At 34.8% G+C, this 22,823-nt stretch overlaps 1 protein-coding gene across 5 annotated transcripts; it reads right to left on the bottom strand.

The window, feature by feature from the left end:
* Positions 1–6,628: 6,628 nt before the first annotated feature.
* ETAA1 (ETAA1 activator of ATR kinase) lies at positions 6,629–21,389 on the bottom strand. 5 transcript variants are annotated; one of them, XM_060309573.1, is made up of 7 exons: positions 20,960–21,389; positions 19,757–19,885; positions 19,407–19,483; positions 16,210–16,322; positions 13,902–15,952; positions 12,984–13,023; positions 6,629–8,449 (listed from the first exon to the last, which is right to left on the bottom strand). In XM_060309573.1, the coding sequence occupies exons 1-7, from the start codon at positions 21,264–21,266 to the stop codon at positions 8,431–8,433; spliced, it is 2,736 nt and encodes a 911-aa protein (XP_060165556.1). In that variant the 5' UTR covers positions 21,267–21,389; the 3' UTR covers positions 6,629–8,430. The 5 variants fall into 5 exon arrangements, 4 of the variants coding, with proteins under 4 accessions (XP_060165556.1, XP_030733270.1, XP_030733272.1 ...); XM_030877410.2 differs by lacking the exon at positions 12,984–13,023; XM_030877412.2 differs by lacking the exon at positions 12,984–13,023 and having other exon boundaries at positions 21,044–21,389.
* Positions 21,390–22,823: the final 1,434 nt, after the last annotated feature.

Below are 22,823 nucleotides of genomic sequence, written 5' to 3'. Positions count from 1 at the left end.
ACTGAGGCAGAAGAACAGACAAGTGACCTGGAAGACAGAATGGTGGAATTCACTGCTGCGGAACAGAATAAAGAAAACAGAATGAAAAGAAATGAAGACGGCCTAAGAGACCTCTGGGACAACATTAAATGCAACAACATTCACATTATAGGGGTTCCAGAAGGAGAAGAGAGAGAGAAAGGACCAGAGAAAATATTTGAATACATTATAGTCGAAAACTTCCATAACATGGGAAAGGAAATATCCACCCAAGTCCAGAAAGTGCAGCGAGTCCCACACAGGATACACCCAAGGAGAAACATGCCGAGACACATAGTAATCAAATTGGCAAAAATTAAAAACAAAGAAAAATTACTAAAAGCAGCAAGGGAAAAACGAAAAATAACATACAAGGGAACTCCCATAAAGTTAACAACTGATTTCTCAGCAGAAACTTTACAAGCCAGAAAGGAGTGGCATGATATACTTAAAGTGATGAAAGGGAAGAACCTACAACCAAGATTACTCTACCCAGCAAGGATCTCATTCAGATTCCATGGAGAAATCAAAAGCTTTACAGACAAGCAAAAGCTAAGAGAATTCAGCACCACCAAACCAGCTCCACTACAAATGCTAAAGGAACTTCTCTGAATGGGAAATACAAGAGAAGAAAAGGATCTACAAAAACAAATGCAAAACAATTAAGAAAATGGTCATAAGAATATACATATCAATAATTACCTTAAACGTGAATGGATTAAATGTTCCAACCAAAAGACACAGGCTTGCTGAATGGATACAAAATCAAGACCCATATATATGCTGTCTATAAGAGACCCACTTCAGACCTAGGGACACAAACAGACTGAAAGTGAGGGGATGGAAAAAGATATTCCATGCAAATGGAAATCAAAAGAAAGCTGGAGTAGCAATACTCATATCAGATAAAATAGACTTTAAAATAAAGAATGTTACAAGAGACAAGGAAGGACACTACATAATGATCAGGGGATCAATCCAAGAAGAAGATATAACAATTATAAATATATATGCACCCAACATAGGAGCAGCTCAATACATAAGGTAACTGCTAACAGCTCTAAAAGAGGAAATCGACAGTAACACAATAATAGTGGGGGACTTTAACATCTCACTTACACCAATGGACAGATCATCCAAAATGAAAATAAATAAAGAAACAGAAGCTCTAAATGACACAATAGACCAGATACATTTAATTGATTTCTATAGGACATTCCATCCAGAAACAGCAGATTACACTTTCTTCCCAAGTGCGCATGGAACATTCTCTAGGATAGATCACATCTTGGGTCACAAATCAAGCCTCAGTAAACTTAAGAAAATTAAAATCGTAACAAGCATCTTTTCTGACCACAACGCCATGAGATTAGAAATGAATTACAGGGAAAAAAACGTAAAAACCACAAACACATGGAGGCTAAACAATACGTTACTAAACAACCAAGAGATCACTGAAGAAATCAAAGAGGAAATAAAAGAATACCTAGACAAATGACAATGAAAACACGATGATTCAAAACCTATGGGATGCAGCAAAAGCAATTCTAAGAGGGAAGTTTATAGCTATACAAGCCTACCTCAAGAAACAAGAAAAATCTCAAATAAACAATCTAATCTTACACCTAAAGGAACTAGAGAAAGAAGAACAAACAAAACCCAAAGTTAGCAGAAGGAAAGAAATCATAAATATCAGAGAAGAAATAAATGAAATAGAAACAAAGAAAATAGCAAAGATCAATAAAACTAAAAGCTGGTTCTTTGAGAAGATAAGCAAAATTGATAAACCATTAGCAGGACTCATCAAAAAAAGAGGGAGCGGACTGAACTCAATAAAATTAGAAATGAAAAAGGAGAAGTTACAACAGACACCACAGAAACACAAAGTGTCCTAAGAGAGTACTACAAGCAACTCTATGCCAATAAAATGGACAACCGGGAAGAAATGGACAAATTCTTAGAAAGGTATAACCTTCCAAGACTGAAACAAGAAGAAACAGAAAATATGAACAAACCAATCAAAAGTAATGAAACTGAAACTGTGATTAAAAATCTTCCAACAAACAAAAGTCCAGGAACAGATGGCTTCACAGCTGAATTCTATCAAACATTTAGAGAAGAGCTAACACCCATCCTTCTCAAACTCTTCCCAAAAATTACAGAGGAAGAAACACTCCAAAACTCATTCTATGAGGCCACCATCACCCTGATCCCCAAACCATACAAAGATACTACAAAAAAAAGAAAATTATAGACCAATATCACTGATGAATATAGATGCAATAATCCTCAACAAAATACTAGCAAACAGAATCCAACAACACATTAAAAGGATCACACATCATGATCAAGTGGGATTTATCCCAGGGATGCAAGGATTCTTCAATATATGCAAATCAATCAATGTGATACACCATATTAAGAAACTGAAGAAGAGAAACTGTATCATCTCAATAGATGTAGAAAACGCTTTTAACAAAATTCAACACCCATTTATGATAAAAAAAACTCTCCAGAAAGTGGGCATAGAGGGAACCTACCTCAACATAATAAAGGCCATATACAACAAACCCACAGCAAACATCATTCTCAATGTTGAACAACTGAAAGCATTTCCTCTAAGATCAGGAACGAGACAAGGATGTCCACTCTCACTACTCTTATTCAACATAGTTTTCGAAGTCCTAGCCACAGCAATCAGAGAAGAAAAAGAAATAAAAGGAATACAAATTAGAAAGAAGTAAAACTGTCACTGTTTGCAGATGACATATACTATACATAGAGAATCCTAAAGATGCCACCAGAAAACTACTAGAGCTAATCAATGAATTTGGTAAAGCTGCAGGATACAAAATTAACGCACAGGAATTTCTTGCATTCCTATACACTAATGATGAAAAATATGAAAGAGAAATTATGGAAACACTCCCATTTACCATTGCAACAAAAAGAATAAAATACCTAGGATAAACCTACCTAGGGAGACAAAAGACCTGTATGCAGAAAACTGTAAGACAGTGATGAAAAAAATTAAAGATGATACCAACAGATGGAGAGATATACCATGTTCTTGGATTGGAAGAATCAATATTGTGAAAATGACTATAGTACCCAAAGCAATCCACAGATTCAATGCAATCCCTATCAAATTACCAATGGCATTTTTTTACAGAACTAGAACAAATCATCTTAAAATCTGTATGGAGACACAAAAGACCCTGAATAGCCAAAGCAGTCTTGAGGGGAAAAAATGGAGCTGGAGGAATCAGACTCCCTGACTTCACACTATATCACAAAGCTACAGTAATCAAGACAATATGGTACTGGTACAAAAACAGAAACACAGATCAATGGAACAAGATAGAAAGCCCAGAGATAAACCCATGCACCTGTGGTCAATTAATCTATGACAAAGAAGGCAAAGATATACAATGGAGAAAAGACAGTCTCTTCAATAGGTGGTGCTGGGAAAACTGGACAGCTACATGTAAAAGGGTGAAAGAAGAACACTCCCTAACACCATACACAAAAATAAACTCAAAATGGATTCGAGACCTAAATGTAAGACTGGACACTATAAAACTCTTAGAGGAAAACACAGGAAGAACACTCTTTGACATAAATCACAGCAATATCTTTTTTGATCTACCTCGTAGAGTAATGGAAATAAAAACAAAAATAAACAAATGGGACCTAATGAAACTTAAAAGCTTTTGCACAGCAAAGAAAACCATAAACAAGACGAAAAGACAACCCTCAGAATGGGATAAATATTTGCAAACGAATCAACGGAGAAAGGATTAATCTCCAAAATATATAAACAGCTCACGCAGCTCAATATTAAAGAAACAAACAACTGAATCCAAAAATGGGCAGAAGACCTAAATAGACATTTCTCCAAAGAAGACATACAGATGGCCAAGAAGCACATGAAAAGCTGCTCAACATCACTAATTATTAGAGAAATGCAAATCAAAACTACAATGAGGTATCACCTCAAGCCAGTTAGAATGGGCATCATCAGAAAATCTACAAACAACATATTGCTGGAGAGGGTGTGTAGAAAAGGGAACCCTCTTGCACTGCTGGTGGGAATGTAAACTGATACAGCCACTATGGAGAACAGTATGGAGATTCCTTAAAAAACTAAAAATAGAATTACCAAATGATCTAGCAATCCCACTACTGGGCATATACCCAGAGAAAACCATAATTCAAAAAGACACATGTAAGGCTTCCCTGGTGATGCAGTGGTTGAGAGTCCGCCTGCTGATGCAGGGGACACAGGTTCGTGCCCCAGTCCGGGAAGATCCCACATGCCGCGGAGCGGCTAGGCCCGTGAGCCATGGCCGCTGAGCCTGCGCGTCTGGAGCCTGTGCTCCGCAACAGGAGAGGCCACAACAGTGAGAGGCCCCCGTACCGCAAAAAGAAAAAAAAGACACATGCACCCCAATGTTCATTGCAGCACTATTTACAATAGCCAGGTCATGGAAGCAACCTAAATGCCCATCGACAGACGAATGGATGAAGAAGTTGTGGTACATATATACAATGGAATATTACTCAGCCAAGAAAAGGAACGAAATTGAATCATTTGTTGAGACATGGATGGATCTAGAGACTATCATACAGAGTGAAGTAAGTCAGGAAGAGAAAAACAAATATCGTATATTAACGCGTGTATGTGGAACCTAGAAAAATGGTACAGATGAACCGGTTTGCAGAGCAGAAGTTGAGACACAGATGTAGAGAACAAATGTATGGACACCAAGGAGGGAAAACCGCGGTGGGGTGGGGATGGTGGTGTGCTGAATTGGGTGATTGGGATTGACATGTATACACTGATGTGTATAAAACTGATGACTAATAAGAACCTGCAGTATAAAAAAACAAACAAAAAAACCCAACTAATACTAAACTTTCTTTCGGTTATTTGTATGGAAATATGTTAATATAAATGTTTCAGACATGACATGAAATTTCTAAAAATCTTGTATGTTCTGGTATAATGTTATAAGTCATAATTCGTTATTACTTTAAAATGTATATCAGAAATAACTAAATTTCCTTGTCAATTGCATTATTATGAACTGTCATCAAATCTTTAACTGTGGTGATTTTTAAGTCTTTTGTCATTTACAGACAGTTCTGGGTGTACTCTGATGCTTTCACAAAAATGTTCCTATAAAAGGGTTTCATCTTCAAGGAATTCACGGAAAAGACTGACAAGTACAGGTTTCTGGTAACTGACTATACTGCTGAACTGAATGAATAAGTATTTTCAGAACTCTAATGGAAAACTGATGAATTCATAAAAGTGCTAACAAAAGATCAAGATGAAAAAAAATTAATTACATGGACTGAGTGACCTAATGAGGATGATTATAATTTTTGTGACTTTCTGTTTGAACAAAAGAAAAAAAAAATTCCACAAGGACTCAGAGGCAAAAAATATACAAATCAATTCACACTGCAAAGTAAAGGAGCTATTACAGTGGAGGATTACTGGACTGAATGTCAATATTATGACATAGTATGAGTGTGTTTAGTGTTTGGTAATTGCAATCATTGTTGCTTTTGTTGTGGTCATCCATTTACAATGCTTGGTGTCAGTTTATTTATCTCTTGTAAAAATAAAATAGTGTGTGTGTGTGAAAAAAAGAAAAAACGGGCAACCCAACAGAAAAGGGCCTATACAAGCAACTCATAATTGAGGAAATTCAGATGGTATATAAACATATGAAAAAGGGCTCTACTTTACTAGTAGTAGGGAAATTGCCAATTAAAACCACAATAAGATGTTAGTACACACCCAACAGATTGTCAAGCATTTTAAAGTGTGATGGAACTGTAAAAGGTGCACATTTATAGGAAACAGCTTGGCATTATCTAATGACATTAAGGATATGTACTCTCTATGACACAGAGGTGCAAATACATGTCTGTCTGAGCCATTCCTCAGGATAGGCTGGCTGCAGTTTAATCCATGCCAGTGCAGGGATTTCCCTAAGTAGTTCAGTTGGTGTATATATCCTGAACCTCAGTAATCTGACCATTGAAAGCCCATTTTTTAACATTCACATGCTAATAACAAGCACTAATTTTGCAACTGCAAAGACATTTTAAATGTTCATTATACAAATTAGCAAAGCCTCAAGTGTTGATCAGAGATAATATAGATGAACAACCAGAGTGAGGCCTTTCCAAACAAATGCTAGCTCACTGTCCTTGCTGTGGGAATTCTCAATTAGAAAACTTGTTGTCCTAGGTGTCAATTAAAATCAACCCACCGATGTTGGTCAAAAGGTACATACTTTCAGTTATGAATAAATTCTGAGAATCTAAAAAAAAAGAAGAGGAATCAGGATAGAAAAGGAAACTGTGAAGAGCATGTTCAGGCTCAGATTTGCCGAGCCACTCTTCCACCCCCATCCCTAAGTACTATAAGTCAGCCTTTAAAGAGAAAAGGGGTCATTTTAAAGAAAACTGCTAAGTAAACAGTAGCATAGGCTGTATTGAGAATATGACAAAATTATGGAAGAGGTTCAAACAAAGAACTTTTAGAAGTATTACTAGAATACATATACAACTGAATAACATATAAGGCATTACAGAACTGTCCAACAAAAGATACAAGAAATAAGTACCACAATGATAAGAAAAAAGAAATCAATTCCAGTAAGGATGGTCAGGTACAATTGTCAAAGCAACTGAAATTTATTGGGCTGAGTCTTAATGATTGGACACAATAGGCTAAAGGCATTCTAGAGAAATTAAGTGGTAGGCAGGGGGGAGCCTAAGCAAAAGTAGAGATATCCAAAGAGTAGTAAGAACACAGTGAAGCCATTTTAGAAAAAGATAAAGATTCTCAGCTCTTCATTTTCTTACACAGAAAAACTACCTATATTTATTTAGATACTTTTTTATATATTCTTAGGCAAATAATAAACATTACCTAGAATATGTTACTCCACTGTATATATGAAAATACAATTTTCAAAATTATGTATCTCTATAGAGCAATACTTTAAAATGCATTTAATTACTTTGATACTATCATAGCTCTAAGATACCTGAATAGTGGTGAACATCCTCATAGGTGTTTCACATTTATAACTCTCGTCAGGTATCCTAAAGCCATTTGGGATAAATAAAGCATTCTTACCGTCCTTATGCCCTCAGCTAAGATTTTTACTTCTGGCTTCGCAAATTCCAAACAAGCAAAATTAAAAAGAGAGTAACAGAGAAGAACAAATTAGCAAAGTCAGTAAATTAATCAAGGGAAAATTACATAGTTATAGGAAAATTGAAAAAGATTCTCATTTTTTATATCCTGGAATGGTTAATTCTTTAATACAAGAAACAATAAGCATTATTATCAGTCGCTTAATGTATTTTAGTTACTTTTTTAAAGTTTTATACTATAAAATAATTAACGCACCCACAAGTTATTTTATGTACTAATTAATACTCTGAAGCAAATGGTACCATTTGCCTAAGTATCCACTAGAATGAAAGAAATCATTCTAATCCTAGCACAGCTCCAACTTGCCTTCTGACTTTGGGAATAACAGTATTCATTTCTCACCTATACAGTGAAGAAGCTGGGCCAGATGATATCTAAAGTTTCTGACAGTTCTAAATGTTACTGATGGTACACTACTTATATAGCTAATCCACATTCTTCTTTCAAAACTAAACTTCTTAAATCAGCATTTTCCCTAAAAATGGTGGGAAGTTTCCAAAATGTATTACATTTTAGAAAATTTTAAATTCACATGTATTACAAACTAGGAATTGAAAATAGTAGTTTTCTTATGAAGTCCTTTATTTCCTACCAATCATGTCCCTAAGAATATGGAAGTATTAATTAAAATTCAGAAATGTATAAAAACCTTAAGGAACAGTTATTGAAAAAAAGCTATAAAGAAATAATCTCTATTAGTAAGTTGAAGCTTTGTATTAGGAAAAGATTTATTACAGTAAGAGTTAAGTGGATTATCTATTTTTTGATGATCCTCTGCAATCACAGTATTTAAAAATAAAACGACTTTACTCTGTATGATTCTACTACATAACTGCTAACTTTCCTGAATTTCCAAAACTTACATGCAATTACTTTCACATACATCTCCAAGGAAAGGTTTCACTGACCATTGTAAACACTGATTAAATAAAGTAGAAGTCCATGCTTTATAACTCAGCATTAAATTTCTCATAGAGAAATCAAGAAAAAATATTTCCTATCATAGATAGTTATCAACTGTCTTTGTTACCTCCCAAGTAACATTTCATTAAAGAAATCAAGTTAAGTGGGAGCTGTCTTTCTTTACAGATGATGCCTGTGCTTTGGCCATTCTTCGAACCAGCGCTTCTTGTCTTTTTCTCTGAATTTCTTCAGGAGAATACTTTCTATTTTTCTCTTCTTCCTCTAAAAATGAAACCAAATATAGATATTAGCTTTACAGACTATATAGTTGTTCTGAATAAATTTTAATTTTTACTTTTTTATTACCCAGATTTGCTACATTGGTTTTGTTATTAAACTATACTTTACTAAATATAAGACTACAAGTACAGATACAGTACAGTACAAGGCTCTAGACCAAAATAAAATCAAGCACTGATCAATCTGTTTGATGCACTCTTTTCACAGTGAGATAAAATCCATTTGATTAAAACTTGTACATTTTGACTACCCAGCAAATAATTTTTGTGAACAATGACATCTAATTTATATAACCAATAAATGAATATATTTTAAGAACAAATTGGAATTTTAAATGTTATATAAATTGTAATAGAAAAGGAGTCAAAATATAATGGATTAAATTAGATACCAATACCTCAAAGAGTATATTTTTATACTATAAGATATCCTATGTTAATATTCCTACTCCTACTTTTTTCCCTCTATAGAACTCCAAGATTTTCATTTCAGCTATCCAGGAAAAATATTTTAGAGTAATAGACTGAAATCTATTATGTCAATAAACATGTAACTCACTGTCAGATATTATATTTTTATTCGGAAGATATATTTTCTACAAACATTGGAAAACTATTTCAAGAAGCAGGATATCTGAATAAAATTTTCAATATGAATGTCTTTTAATATATAAAATATGAAGCATTCTGATATATTCTTATGCAACACACTTTAGTGTATACTTCAGATAAGCCTACTATAAAATAAACAATGTTTTAAATTAGATAAATGAAAATGAGAAAGTTCTATTTTAATAACACATCCAATTCTGCCTCTACCAAAATTCTGACTTCTAATAAAATTAATTCCACAGTTAAGTCACTCTGGGCTAAAATATTAGATTATCTATGTAATGCTATAAAAATCAAACTTTAAAATTAGCAAAACTATTTTTTCATTTAAATAATGTTTTAAAATCAAGCCCATCATCCTAATACATATTTAAGTGACCGTGTATTGGTAAAACTGTTTATGTTGTAAAATCTACCTTTCAGAGAAGTAAATAAGAATTTGCAGCACTGTCAGCAGAGAAATATTATTTACACTGACATCTAGACAGAGGTTCAGAATTTAGTGGTTATGACATTTCTCTTGTTAACTAAGGTAGATATTTACTCAAAATATACCATCTTTCCTTCCTCAGTATAATCAGAAATGAGAGAAGGTGTTCAGGGTAAGGGACACATATCTCAAACTCCCTGGATGATTCTGTTGCCTTTTATTTTCTAAGTCAATTATCTCACAGACTGTAGCTATTTTTTCTTAGAGAATAATACTAAAATGTACTTTAAAATTAGCTTGACTAATTTATCTATTATTTTAGTCTGAAAGCTGAGAAACACAAGAAACTTAGAATATACACACACGCAATTTACATTCAGTTGACCATAAATTTGGAAGGAAAATAGGTTAATAGTCCATGATGGCAGAAAAGAACATAGCTCCCTAAAACTGGCCTTACAGCTGGTTTTGTGATATTAATAAAGTCTCATTAGGCAAATCTGATTTCAAGAGAGTCATTCATGTCTCCCATCAGCACTTCCTTTAACACAATCTGCAATGAAAATACATAGCAAGGTCTCAAACTATTGCGAGGTACAAAGCAAGAGTGGCTCTTTTTAATCTTAATCCCAAAGCAGGGGTCAGAAAACTTTTTTCTTCTGTAAAAGGCCAGAAAGTATGTTAATCTTTAAAAAGCATGTGATTTCTTGTTGCAATTGTTCAGTTCTGCCCTTGCAGCATGAAAACAGCAATGGACGATGCATATAAGTAAATGATGTGACTGTGTTCAAATAAAACTTTGTTTATGGACAATGAAGTATGAATTCCATATAGTTTTCAAAAGTCATGAAGTATTATACTTCTTTTGATTTTTTTCAACCACTTAAAATGTGAAAGTGGGACTTCCCTGGTGGTGCAGTGGTTAAGAATCCGCTTGGCAATGCAACGAACACGGGTTCAATCCCTGGTCTGGGAAGATCCCACATGCTGTGGAGCAACTAAGTCCGTGCGCCACAACTACTGAGCCTACACATGCTGCGGAGCAACTAAGCCCGTGAGCCCCAACTACTGAGCCCACGCACCGCAAGTACTGAAGCCCACGCGCCCTAGAGCCCGTGCGCTGCAACTACTGGGCCTGCGTCCTGCAACTACTGAAGTCTGCACGCCTAGAGCCTGTGCTCTGCAATAACAGAAGCCAACCGCAATGAGAAGCCCGCACACCGCAACTTACAGGAGCCCCTGCACCCCGCAACTAGAGAAAGCCCGCTCGCAGCAATGAAGAACCAATGTGGCCAAAAATAAATAAATAAATAAAATGTGAAATTCATCTTAGTATGCTGGCTGTACAAAAGCAGGCTATATAGGCTGGATTTGGACAGGCCACAGTTAGCCAAGCCAGCTTAAAGCAATGAGGTAGTTAGAAGGGTTTTGTTTCAAAGATATTTCCTGGAGAGCAGCTTGCTATACCAAAGTAAGAGGAAATAGAAACAACAGAAAATATCAACAATGTTAATATTAATTAGAATATTGGGCACTATCAGTAAACTTAACAGAAAAATTGTAAAGTAAACTGAAAGGCAGATTATCCATCCATTAAAAAAATGCAGATAAGACAGGAGACAGGAGTTTTGGAAAAACTCAAATATTCCAGAGAGATTTAGTTTTTAATGGAATTACAACTATAAGTAAATAAATTCATGTTGGAAGCATGCTTCAATTAATTATACTTATTTAAACATAAACTTAAATGTTTAAAACTATTATAGACTGACAACAATTTTAAAGCTTCAAAATATCTAGTTTGAGTGACAATGTAGAGAAGTATTCATTGTCAGTGTTGATAAGAATATAAATTGATGCGATTGGGGGGATGATCTGGAGATATCCATCAAAATTTAAAACATTCTGAACCTTACATAAATTTTCAGTAATTAACATACAATCACACAATTGTGTGTAAATTTATGTAGAATATTCACTGGAGGACTGTACTGCTGTTTATAATGCAAAAAACTGCAATCAAACTAAACCTCCATCAACAGAGAAACAGTTAAATAAATTATGGTACATCCATATAATGACATACTATGTAGTCACTCAAAGGACTAAAGCAAATCTGTATGTACTAACAGGAAAAGATAGTTACAATGTATTAAGTGAAAGCAAAACCAAGTTGCCAGATAGTGTATACTCTATAATTTCCCTGAGGAATGGTTGGAGGAAAGGAGAAATAGAGGACTTACCTTTTTACTTCAAATTAATCTATACTGTTTTCTTTATTTTTATAAAACTACATATTACTGTTACAATGTTTTTTTAAAGGGAAGGATCACTTAAATAGGGAAGTTGTAGCAATAATGCCAACAAAAGCATCATCTAAACAGAAAACAATCATGTTAAAAGAAACTAAAAACTCCCTTAACCATAGAAGCATTGATCTACATAATAAGTAAGAATCCTAATGTTTAGCCCCAAGTGAGGGAGACTGATTAAGGAAATCTATAATTACAAGCTAGCATAGTAAATGCTGTAACAGAAGTTAGCACTGGGTATTGCAGAAACCCAAAGAAAGCGAACCTTAATCATTCTGCGTGGTTAGAAACACACTGGGTTTTAAAGGATAAACAGAAAAGAGCCAGCAGATTTGGCGTAGGCATGTGGGGGCACTAGGTTTCTGGTGAAGTGCCCTGGGCATTAAGAAGCACGTGTAGTTATGCCAGAAATATTCCCTTTTAAAAACTACTACAGTATCAGTGAATAACAGACTTTTCACATTATATTGCATGATGTTCATTCAAATACTTATTAAACATCTAACTGGCAGCTGCCGTGGTAGGCCTAGGTATTCACTGATCAGACAGACAGTTATCAATATTTCATTGCAAACTGTGATAAAAGAAATGAAGGAAATAAGAGAGATGACTGAAAATAACAAGGAAAGCATTTATAGACTGCTGAAGGAAGGCATCTGTGAGATAGTAATATCAATACTGAAACTGAGACCTAAGGATAAAAAAGCACCAACTGGACTTCCCTGGTGGCGCAGCGGTTAAGAATCCACCTACCAATGCAGGGGACACGGGTTCAAGCCCTGGTCCAGGAAGATCCCACATACCACGGAGCAACTAAGCCCACGCACCACAGCTACTGAGCCTGTGCTCTAGAGCCCGCAAGCCACAACTACTGAGCCCACACACCACAACTACTGAAGCTCATGTGCCTAGAGCCCATGCTCTGCAACAAGAGAAGCCACCACAATGAGAAGCCCATGCTCCGCAACAAAAAGTAGCCCCTGCTTGCCACAACTGGAGAAAGACCGCGTGCAACAATGAAGACCCAATTCAGCCACAAATAAATAAATAAATTTATTTTTTTAAAAAAAAGCACCAGCCAAAGGAGGGGTGGCAGTCACATGCTGGGAAGCAGTGTTAGCTGGGACTAGCAGTCAAAGCTCCTGAACTAGAAAAGAACTTACTCTGTTTGAGGAACTGAAGTACAGCTGGTGTAGCTGAAGCCTAATAGGTAAGGCAAAAAAAGAGGACAGGAAGGTTAAGGAGAGATAATCCAGGGCCTTGTAGATCACAGGGTAAGGTCTGGATTTATTTGAAATATGACGGACAGTGGCTGAAGGTTGTCTTTAAGCAGACAAATGCCATATTTGTTTTTTATTTTTTCTCGTTTTAAAAGATGATTCTGCTGTTTGGAGACTAGAATTGACAGGGAACAGGTAAAAGAACTGCAGTAGTCCAGTCAGGAAACATTGGCTTGCATAAGGGTGATAGCAGGAGACAGTGAGAAAAATGGACAGTTTTCAGATATATTTTTTGAGGTAGAAACAATGGAACCTGATAGAAAGAACTGGGGAAGAGAAGAACTGGAAAGAATCAAAGATCACAGGATGTACTGAGTAAGTAAATAACAACTCTAACCATCATAACTAACAGTTTTATATCAGATGGTATTCTAGCAAAGGCATTTAATTAGAATGCTCTAAATCTTCAAACATTGTTCACCTCAATATTCTGCTAAACACAGGAGTAAGATTATTCAAATTTTAAAACAATGAGATATTTAGTGAACAAAGGAATCTTCACACAGTAATACATGAATCTATAAGTAAAATTTTCCAGGTAATAATTCAGAAAACATTCAACACATACTTATCGAGTGCCTACTATACACTAGTCACTGTATTAAATGTTGGCAAAGAATTCGATGCAGTCTTTTCAAAACATAAATCACCCAGTATTTGTATATTCCAGCATCATTATTTTTAAGAATCACTTTAAAACTTCCAGTTAAACATCATAGTTTTTAACTTGTATGTTATGCAAATTCAATAAAACAAATAACTAGTTTGGTTACTTTTCAAAGAAAATTATTTCATACATACCTTTTGAAGTTTGTTTCAAAGATTCAGAAAATTTCCCCAAAGACTGCTGTTGAACAGCCTTCCCACATAATGGGTTGACAGTTTTATTTTTCTGCAAACCCTGTGTGATTTTGGTACCAGAGATACTTCCTGTTATACAATTGTTATTAAACTGAGAAAGAATTTGAGAATTTTTTATCTTTGTAAACATGTACTTAGAAAATCTCACTGCTCTGTTAAGGTCACTCTGAGCTTCATCTGTTACAGTGCTATGCGATAGATGTGGAGTACTCAACTTCTTCTTATTAGCAGCAATTTCTGTACTCATGTGATCTGAACTCACATTCAAACTTGAACTTCCTGTAAGAACCGATTTGGAACTATTCACTTGTTTTGGAACATCAGTGTTATTCCAAGAGACATGTAGATTATTGATCTGACAATTTGAGTTCTTAGAATATATAGTCAAATTTGTCGTGGCACCTAAAAACCCCGGAGAATTTCCACAAATTTCCCTTTTCTCCATCTTCATTGATTTATTTATTTGTAAGCTATCTGTCAATGAAGATGTTTGCACTGAAACGCTGTTCAGATTCAAATGCTCCGATTGCACCAACGGACTTCCTTGTTTAGGTGTAGTAAACACGTTTTTGGCTCCGTGTTTAGAACTATTATTGATCCCAAATACACTTTCTGATGTCTTGCTGTCCACTCTAATGTCTTGCTCCTGAGTTAGTCTTTCAATATCATCACATGCTTGGTATAATAAATCATCATCTACATCATCTGCTTCCCAGGTATTCTCTAAGTGATGACAGGCTTTAACAATTTCATTGGTAAATGATGTATCATTCCAATCATCAAAGAAAGAACGAAGCTTTGATACATTAGTCTGATTTGGGTTACAAACACTGGTTTTATTGCCCAAAGTTGCAGAGCCTAAAGGCTCGACATTAGTAGGTGCCTTCAAAGACTGATTAAAAATGGACTTATTTTTTTGTTCATTAGAACATCCTGGGTTCAAAGTAGACTTTTTTTCAGAAGCATTTACATTAGAAGTAAATTTAATATGAGTATCTTCATTTACTTTTGCCAGATTAGATGCAACTGCACAGTCTTGAATTTTGTCTTGAACAACAATTGTATTAAAAGATTTCTCCAATTTCATTTTATTTCCAGTGGATGAGAATTTATTTGGTTTATCATTCGGCTTTGGTGAAAATCTGTATTTTGCAGCATCTGTTAATTCACTGTTCCATGTCTTTGAAGGAAGATCTTGTAAAATTTTTGAATCCCTTAACCTGGTATCTAGACTTGTATTCATTCCTGACTTACTTTTACCATTTTTACTGTTAAAGGTACAAATTTCCTTTTGATCAGTAATCTGGGCTGTTTCAGGGGCAGCGAAAAGTTCAGACATTTCAATATTTTGCATAACAAAAGGTTCATTACTTAGTAAGTTTTCCCAATCATCCTCAAAATCACTGGTTGTAAATGTATCACTGTGCTTATTAAAAGCTCCTGGTTCCTTAGTACAGGAAGTCACATATGATTTTGTCATTCCAGGATTATCTACTTGATGAGAAAGTGATCCTTGGGTTTTATTTGGTAGTTTTTCAGTGACCAGAGTTTCATTAGTAATGATGTTCTCCTCTTTCAAAGCGTTTTTCTTTCCAAAGGTAGTACTACTGGTGCTCAAGAAAGCATCTGACAGATCTTGGCTTAACTGTCCACTACATTTCTGAGTAGAACCATCAAAAATGGCGATAAAGGCTGCTTCAGCATTTTGGTCAAATGGCTTCTGACTGCTGTTTTGATCATTTACCACAAATATCCTGTTTTCTTTCACTGGCTTCTTTATCATAGCATTATCTATTTCAGGAACTATATCATGTAGTAACTGCATCTGTACATTATCTCTGTAATTATTTAAAGTCTCTGCTTCTGAAATCATCTGGATAAGATCATGATTTCTCTTGTTTTGCTCTTGAATCACATCTAGCTCTTCCATATTTTTATCAAATTGCTTAGCCAGTTTCATAAGTTCCTCCTCCTGATTTTGTGATTTTAACCTATTAAACAAATATTTTAAAAATTACAACGAAGTAAAGTTCTAAGTCATAAATATTCAGTTATTTAACATATTTTAATGTTAAAATTCAAAAGTTTTAACACATACTGATATTATAATTATTTTAAGTCAAAATTTTACATGTCAAAATTAAGGAAAATAATTTATAACCATTTTGACATATTCACAAAACCAAAACAGAATATTAAAAATACTTACTTCACTGAATGTTAGAAAAACTGTGAAGTTTGAACTTACTTTGTGCAGCTGAGTTTTGCTCTTGATTTTCCTTTTGCTACACTAGGAGTGCAAGGAATAGCAGTTGCACCAATCCACACGCCCAGCATGGAGTCTGTTGTTGGTTTCTCATCCTTTGGCAGAAGGGGAAAAAAAAAAGAGGTGTAAAAGTACCAAAACCAACCAAACAAAAATCCACTTTAATTATGCTGAATTATTTTCTTAAAGCAATAATTTCTGGTAAGGTGATAGCTACTAAACAAACTCCAAAACAATGAGAAGATGGAGGACAGCACTAACAAGCTGCAAGAAGTGATCTATTTATGTTTCTGGGAATGAAAACACTCAGAATTGGGAATTCCTTATTTTCAAAAAAATTTTGTTTTTAAGAATTTAATTAATTAGGAAATGCATGTTCAATAGTAAGAGCACATCTTTTATCAAAAGAAAACTGAACAACTTATTTCAGTTGTCATAAGATATTCATAAAATAAACATTAGTATCAGAAATAAACCATGTAGCAGGAATCGTTAGTATTATGAATAAAGAGAGATACATATGGAGTTTTTTCTGTATCACCTGATTCTCCAAATTTTCCCTATCCCCATTATAACGCTTATCTAAAGTTGGGACAATCCATGTTGACCTTAATTGACAACACTTAGGTAGAATTAAGACAACTTAGAATTAAATCAGGACCAAGCTAGAGATAAGTGCAAGGTTAGAACTGATGCTATGAATGAGGGATAAGAACAAAAAGTAAGTAGAGAAAGCAGGTAAAGAAGCTTTACCAGTATTAAGGCTAGAAAAAAGCCATTTTAGTCCTGGATCTTTCTGCTATACCCTTCAGTCACTTGATCATGCATAAAATTAGAGAATAAATTTGTGTATTAGTTACAAACCAAACCAATAAATTAAACAAGTTAATCATTTTCTACTCTATTTTTATAGTACCTAGAATGAGCATAAACAAGCAACTATCACACAAATTAAAATAATCTTATCACTAGTTTATAGATTACTTGAAGGCAAGGACTATACCTGATAGTTCAGCATCTAGCAAAATGCTGAGCATAAAGATGTCAGTTCATGTTTATTCACTAGAAAGTTAGGTGAAAAGATACCTACAACTTGGTATTTCAAAATCCTCAATCAACAAGCAGTTTTCTTAGATGTCCAGTTGAACCTAGTAGATTTTAGCTTTGCAAAATACCCAAGAAAAGCAATAATTTTGATTCTAGATGCAATACATATTTTCCCTTTTGTTTCAACAATCTTGAATTTAGGGAAAAATAACATTCTTAATGATTTAATTATGGATACTTTTTGGTCCATTTACCAAGTAATTTTAAATTCATTCCATTTTTAGAATATAAAAGTACAATAACTTTATACATCTAGTTATATATATACATGAGTCCTATGTGTTTTTTATAGTATTTTTTATAGTATTTGTAAATGCTATATTTTTAAAATTTCCTCATCAATAATTACAATCCAGGTGCTGTAAAAGGTATCTAAGCACATATCCTAGAGTATACTGTGCAGAGTTGTAAAAATGATGGGAAAATATACACCATCTTCAAAAAACAACATTGTATAAAAAGTATCCCTGAAGAAAGCAAAATGACTGACCAATTAAAAGTGCAAATTTAAAAAAATGTCATCTCTGGAACTATTAAGGTGACTTAAATAATTATTTGAGGAGGATAACTCACCTAAAAATAAACAACATGAATACGTCATTCTGAGAAAATGACAAGTTCTTTAAAAGACCTTGATATTACCAAAGATTTACGTGCTTTAAAAGTGCTCAGTTGAAAATGGTAATATTTAAAAGCAACTAATTTCACTGTACTTTTTCTTATACACAAATTACCACTTGCATACTGTTGCCATTTCTCTATGTGAGCTATTATTTCCAGCCCACTTAGGTAGAGTCCAATTATTTACTCAACTATCTTTTTATCACTATTGAGGCTGGCCAGCCCAAACACATTTTATTATGCTTCTTTCATGTGAAACCCACAATTAATGAAGATCTATTGTTAACTTATAAAGCAAGTAGTATATGGTATAAAGGCTATTTAACTAATGAACTGTATGTAAAATGCATTTCTATGACATACCAAACATGGAATGTAGAGCTAGTAGCAACAGAGTTGTTTTGACTGTGTTAGCTGTAATTCTGGATGTTTTATAGTTGCTAAGAAAAACTTTATTTCCTGTCTCCTCCACCTGGATGATGGTGATCCTTGCAACCACAGTTTGGGCCAGTGTCATCTATTCTTTATGGTCAACATATAGTCACTATCAAAGGGCATTTCAAGGAAAAATATTAAACTTCCTATGGAAAAGATACTAAGCAAAAAATTGGGTGTTTTCTGGATTTAAATGTTGCTAAATAAGAAAAAGAGAAAGGAAAGAGGTCCAGAAGAGAGGTTGACCTAAACTTATACTTCCCTTACACTCAAGCATTACAAGAGCTGAAATAAATTTTTAAATACAGTTCTGTTATAGCAAATAATTTAACTATCATAATTAACTTTAACCTAGCATTTGTAGTGCTCTGTAGTTTACATAAATTTTTATCCAATTCAGTCATCATAATAATCCAAGAAAGAGAGCAATACAAGTAATAATTCTATTTTAATGGCTGAATGAACTAAAGTTCTGAGAGTTTAAGGGACTTGCTTAGGGTCATCCAGCATAGGACGCAGACTGAGAACTAACTCCAAATCCAATGTTTTTTCCATTTTTATGTTTCTTGATGATATTATAAGCCAACAAGTATTAAGAAAAGCAGTTTCAATGAGGAAAAGGTGTGCTATAGACAGGAAAAAAAATACCCATCACCAAAAACTTAGAAGTTTAAACTTTTATTGTCTGATTCTACTCTTTTAGTAACTTGAAAAATGATACCATATATTGTTAAATAACATTAAAAACAAAATAAACACAAAGCTCTAGTTAAAAATCATCATTCTAAAAAAGTATATACATATACTTAGGAAAATATATATTACCAATTTTAAATTATGGTCCTTTTTTCAAAACATGCATTTCAGTGGTAGAATAGGTAAAAATAATCTTTGCTGCTCTGTTTTTAAAAAAGAATTGAATAAGACAAAATATTTTTCACATAAATGAACTATTAAAAAAACTTAGTGGCATATTTTCACTGTTTTAAAATAAACTATAAAATACTGATATTTACCTGAGGAGCAATGCGATTAACAATATGTGAGATTTCATCACTATCTGTGGTGTAAATCCGCTTTTTTCTTCCTTTACCTAAAGAAACAAAGACATTTCTATAAATTAAAAACAAAAAAACTAATTTTTAAAAATAGTGGTTACGTCTTAGAACACAATTTTAATTAGCATGGCTTAGATCACTATGCATTCTGACATTACACGCATATCACAGAAACATGATCACTTAATATTCTCGAAAAACATTTGCTGTATAAAAGTTCCTGATGTGGATATCTGACTGAAATTCTACAGTTAAATCCTAATCATTAATCAAATATTCACCCAGATAAAAATGTTTTAACAAATTACCTAACTGTTTCGTCATTGGAGAATTCTGATCCCAAAAGATATCATTCTGTCCATCTGGATCATTAGGAGAACTGAAGGCAGATGACAATAAATCCATCTGCAGCATTCTCTTTGGTGTTTCATACATTTCTACATAAAATAAGATTAAAATAACAATTGTTGCATTTTAAAGCATTACTTTACTTCATAATACCCCAATGTTAAATACCAGCTTAGACTAAATTTTTTTTATAGTCCAATTATAAATTTCTTTCCCAGAGATGATTATATTACTTTAGCCACAACTGAAATGTTTCACATAAAATCCCTGTAGTACTTCATAAGTTTGACATTGTAAATAGCAAGTATTTTAAGACAATCTAATAGCTCTATAAATGTACAATACTGTATAACCTAGTCATTCCATTCATTACCCCTGGAACTAGGAGGTTTTGGGAAGCACCTGTAATTCACAGATACATTTCAAAAATCAAAAGCATTTCAACAGAAACTTCAGAAAAAGTCTATGTTTAGCTTCCTTTTGCCAACTCTATCCAACTTACACTAATTACTTCAAAAAGCTTTAGTGAGCCATTTCTTGGTTTTGTCTAGTATCACTTTTTTTGTTTATTCTGCAATTGCTCTGTCAAACTAAAAACAAGTAAGGTAATAAAAGCTGTATTTTAAGAACATGCTCTAGGAAAGAGCTCTTATATGAGTTTCAATTCCTACCAAGACTTATTAGAAAAAATTGAACACCAAAAAGTGATCAGAATGAAATACTCAGGGGCCCTCGGTTTCCTACTATGAGGGACATTATACAAAGGAACTTCCGGTTTATTCATAATGAGTTGAGACATCACCAAGGCTTTGAGGATAGAGATAGCTATATATTCCAGACGGCCCCTTCTCTAAGTCAGATCAGGGCAAAAAGTTTAGGGGGAAATAATTCCCGTGGTAATAAGCAGAAGGCACAAGATATTATTTCTCCTCGCTCTGCCACTATTGATACCTGGAGGAGCAGCCTACAAATTAGCCTTCCTCCCTCCAACAGGTAAACCCCACAATCTATTCCTGTGGCAGGGACGACAAGCGGTTGTCACGCCTAACGGGGCAGTGCTCACACTCGGGGATGAAAGCCCTGGGGGGGGGGGTCGCGTTAATTTTGGACTCACGAGGGAGAAGCCCAGGGAAAGAAAACACAACTTCAGACTCCACTCCCACCTGCACCCGGGGTTTCCTGGTCACGAGCTGGCCTCTGAAGCTGCGGCGCCGAAGCCCAGGGAGACCCCGCTGCCCACGTCTCACCCTCGGGGTTACTTTTACTGCACGAAGCGGCTACTGGCGACTGCTCTTGCTGCGGCAGAGGCCGGAGAGGCCTCTCTCCAGCCCCACAGGGCTTTGAACCGCGGGCCGACCTCAGCCGCCTCTTCCCCGTTTCGACCACCGAGCTGCATTCCTCAGTCGCCGCCGCTTTGCGCGGCGTGTTCTTCAGGCCAGGGCTGTCCCCATATTTCCTTCGCCGACTCATTGCGTAGGACGCCCTCCACCAGCCGCTTCTCCTTTCACATTTTGCAACAGGAGGAGTAAAGCAACGGAGCTACGGAACTACAAACCGGACCGCGCGCCAACGGCCGCCGCCATTTTGGCCGGTGGGACGCTCGTAAGAGGCGGGTTCTGATTGGCTGCGTCCGGACGAGGGGCGGGGCGGCCAGGGTTCAAGCGGCGCGCTTCGGCAGCCCGCGCAGCGAACCTGCTCTACTCTGCTCGGATTCGTCAGGATAGGAACTGGTTGAAAGGGACAGCCGTCTGGCCACCATAGCTGAGAATGAGAGCATGCGACGTGGAAAGAATCCACTGGCATCTTTGTATTGAGTTTACTCGGATTCAGGTTCTTGTGGGGTTTAATATTTCGAAGAAGAGGAAATACAGATATAGATTAAGAAGGAAGGCATGAAACTTCTTTCATGGAGGATATGTGCATAGAAAATCAAAACATGTAGGAAAAGTTATTAAATTCATAAATTAACGGAGTTGCTGATATGAAGTCAATATTCGAAGATCAATCATGCTTCAATAGATTAATAATAAGTGTAACATTGACTTTTTAAAAAAATATGATTTATGGTAGCATACAAGGTATCAATTAACTAGGAATAGATTTAACCAGATTGCAATACCCCTACAGAGAGAATTATGAAATATTTTTGAAAGAAATTGAAGATCTAATAAATGGAGAATTATACTATGTGCATAGGTTGCAAGACTCAATATTGTTATGATGTGCTTCCCAAATTTATCTATAGATTCAATGCAAATCCATTCAAAATGGCAGTAGGTGTGTGTATCAATGTGTGTAATATGGCAAGTTTATTTTAAAATGAACATGGAAATGCAAAAGCCTAAAAATATCCAAGGAACTCTTGAAGATCTTCTGAAAAACAATAAAGTTGGATCTCTACCAGTTAAGACAGTGTGGCAATGGTGAAAGGATAGACAAATAGATGAAAGAAACAGAATAAATGGCTCAGACACAGATGTCTACATAAGTGTACAGTCGATTAAAACAAAGATGACCCTCCTGAGCAGTGTGAAAAGGACTTTTTGATAATAAATAGTGCTTAGTCAATTTGATATACACATGGAAAAAGAAACTTAATTTCTGCCTCAAACCATATCCTCAAATCAAATGCAAATTGATTATATATTGAATTGTAAAAGATAAAATAACATTCTATAAGATGGTATAAGTTGTCTTCATTACAGAAAATGAATTTTAAATGGAACAAAAAGTCACCAACTATAAAGAAAATAATTATAAATGTGACTACATTAAATTCATAACTTAAGAACGTTCTGTCCAAAGACATTAAAGAGAATGAAAGGCAAGGCACAAATTGGGAGAAGATATTTACAATATGCAAAATTAAGGGCCCATATATAAAATATATGAAGAACAGATATAGATCACTAAGGAAATGATTCACCACTGTTAAGAAAAATGGGTCAGTTATAATACTTTAGCAGTCTCTGCAAAAGAAAATCAAAGTGATCAACAAACTTGTGAAGTTTGTTTGCTCAAAACTTG

The sequence above is a fragment of the Globicephala melas genome, chromosome 12 (genome assembly GCF_963455315.2).
Source record: "Globicephala melas chromosome 12, mGloMel1.2, whole genome shotgun sequence".
NCBI classification, from domain to species: Eukaryota; Metazoa; Chordata; class Mammalia; order Artiodactyla; family Delphinidae; genus Globicephala; species Globicephala melas.
The sequence above is the reverse complement of the archived record's forward strand: the minus strand, read 5'-3'. Positions and strand labels throughout refer to the sequence as shown.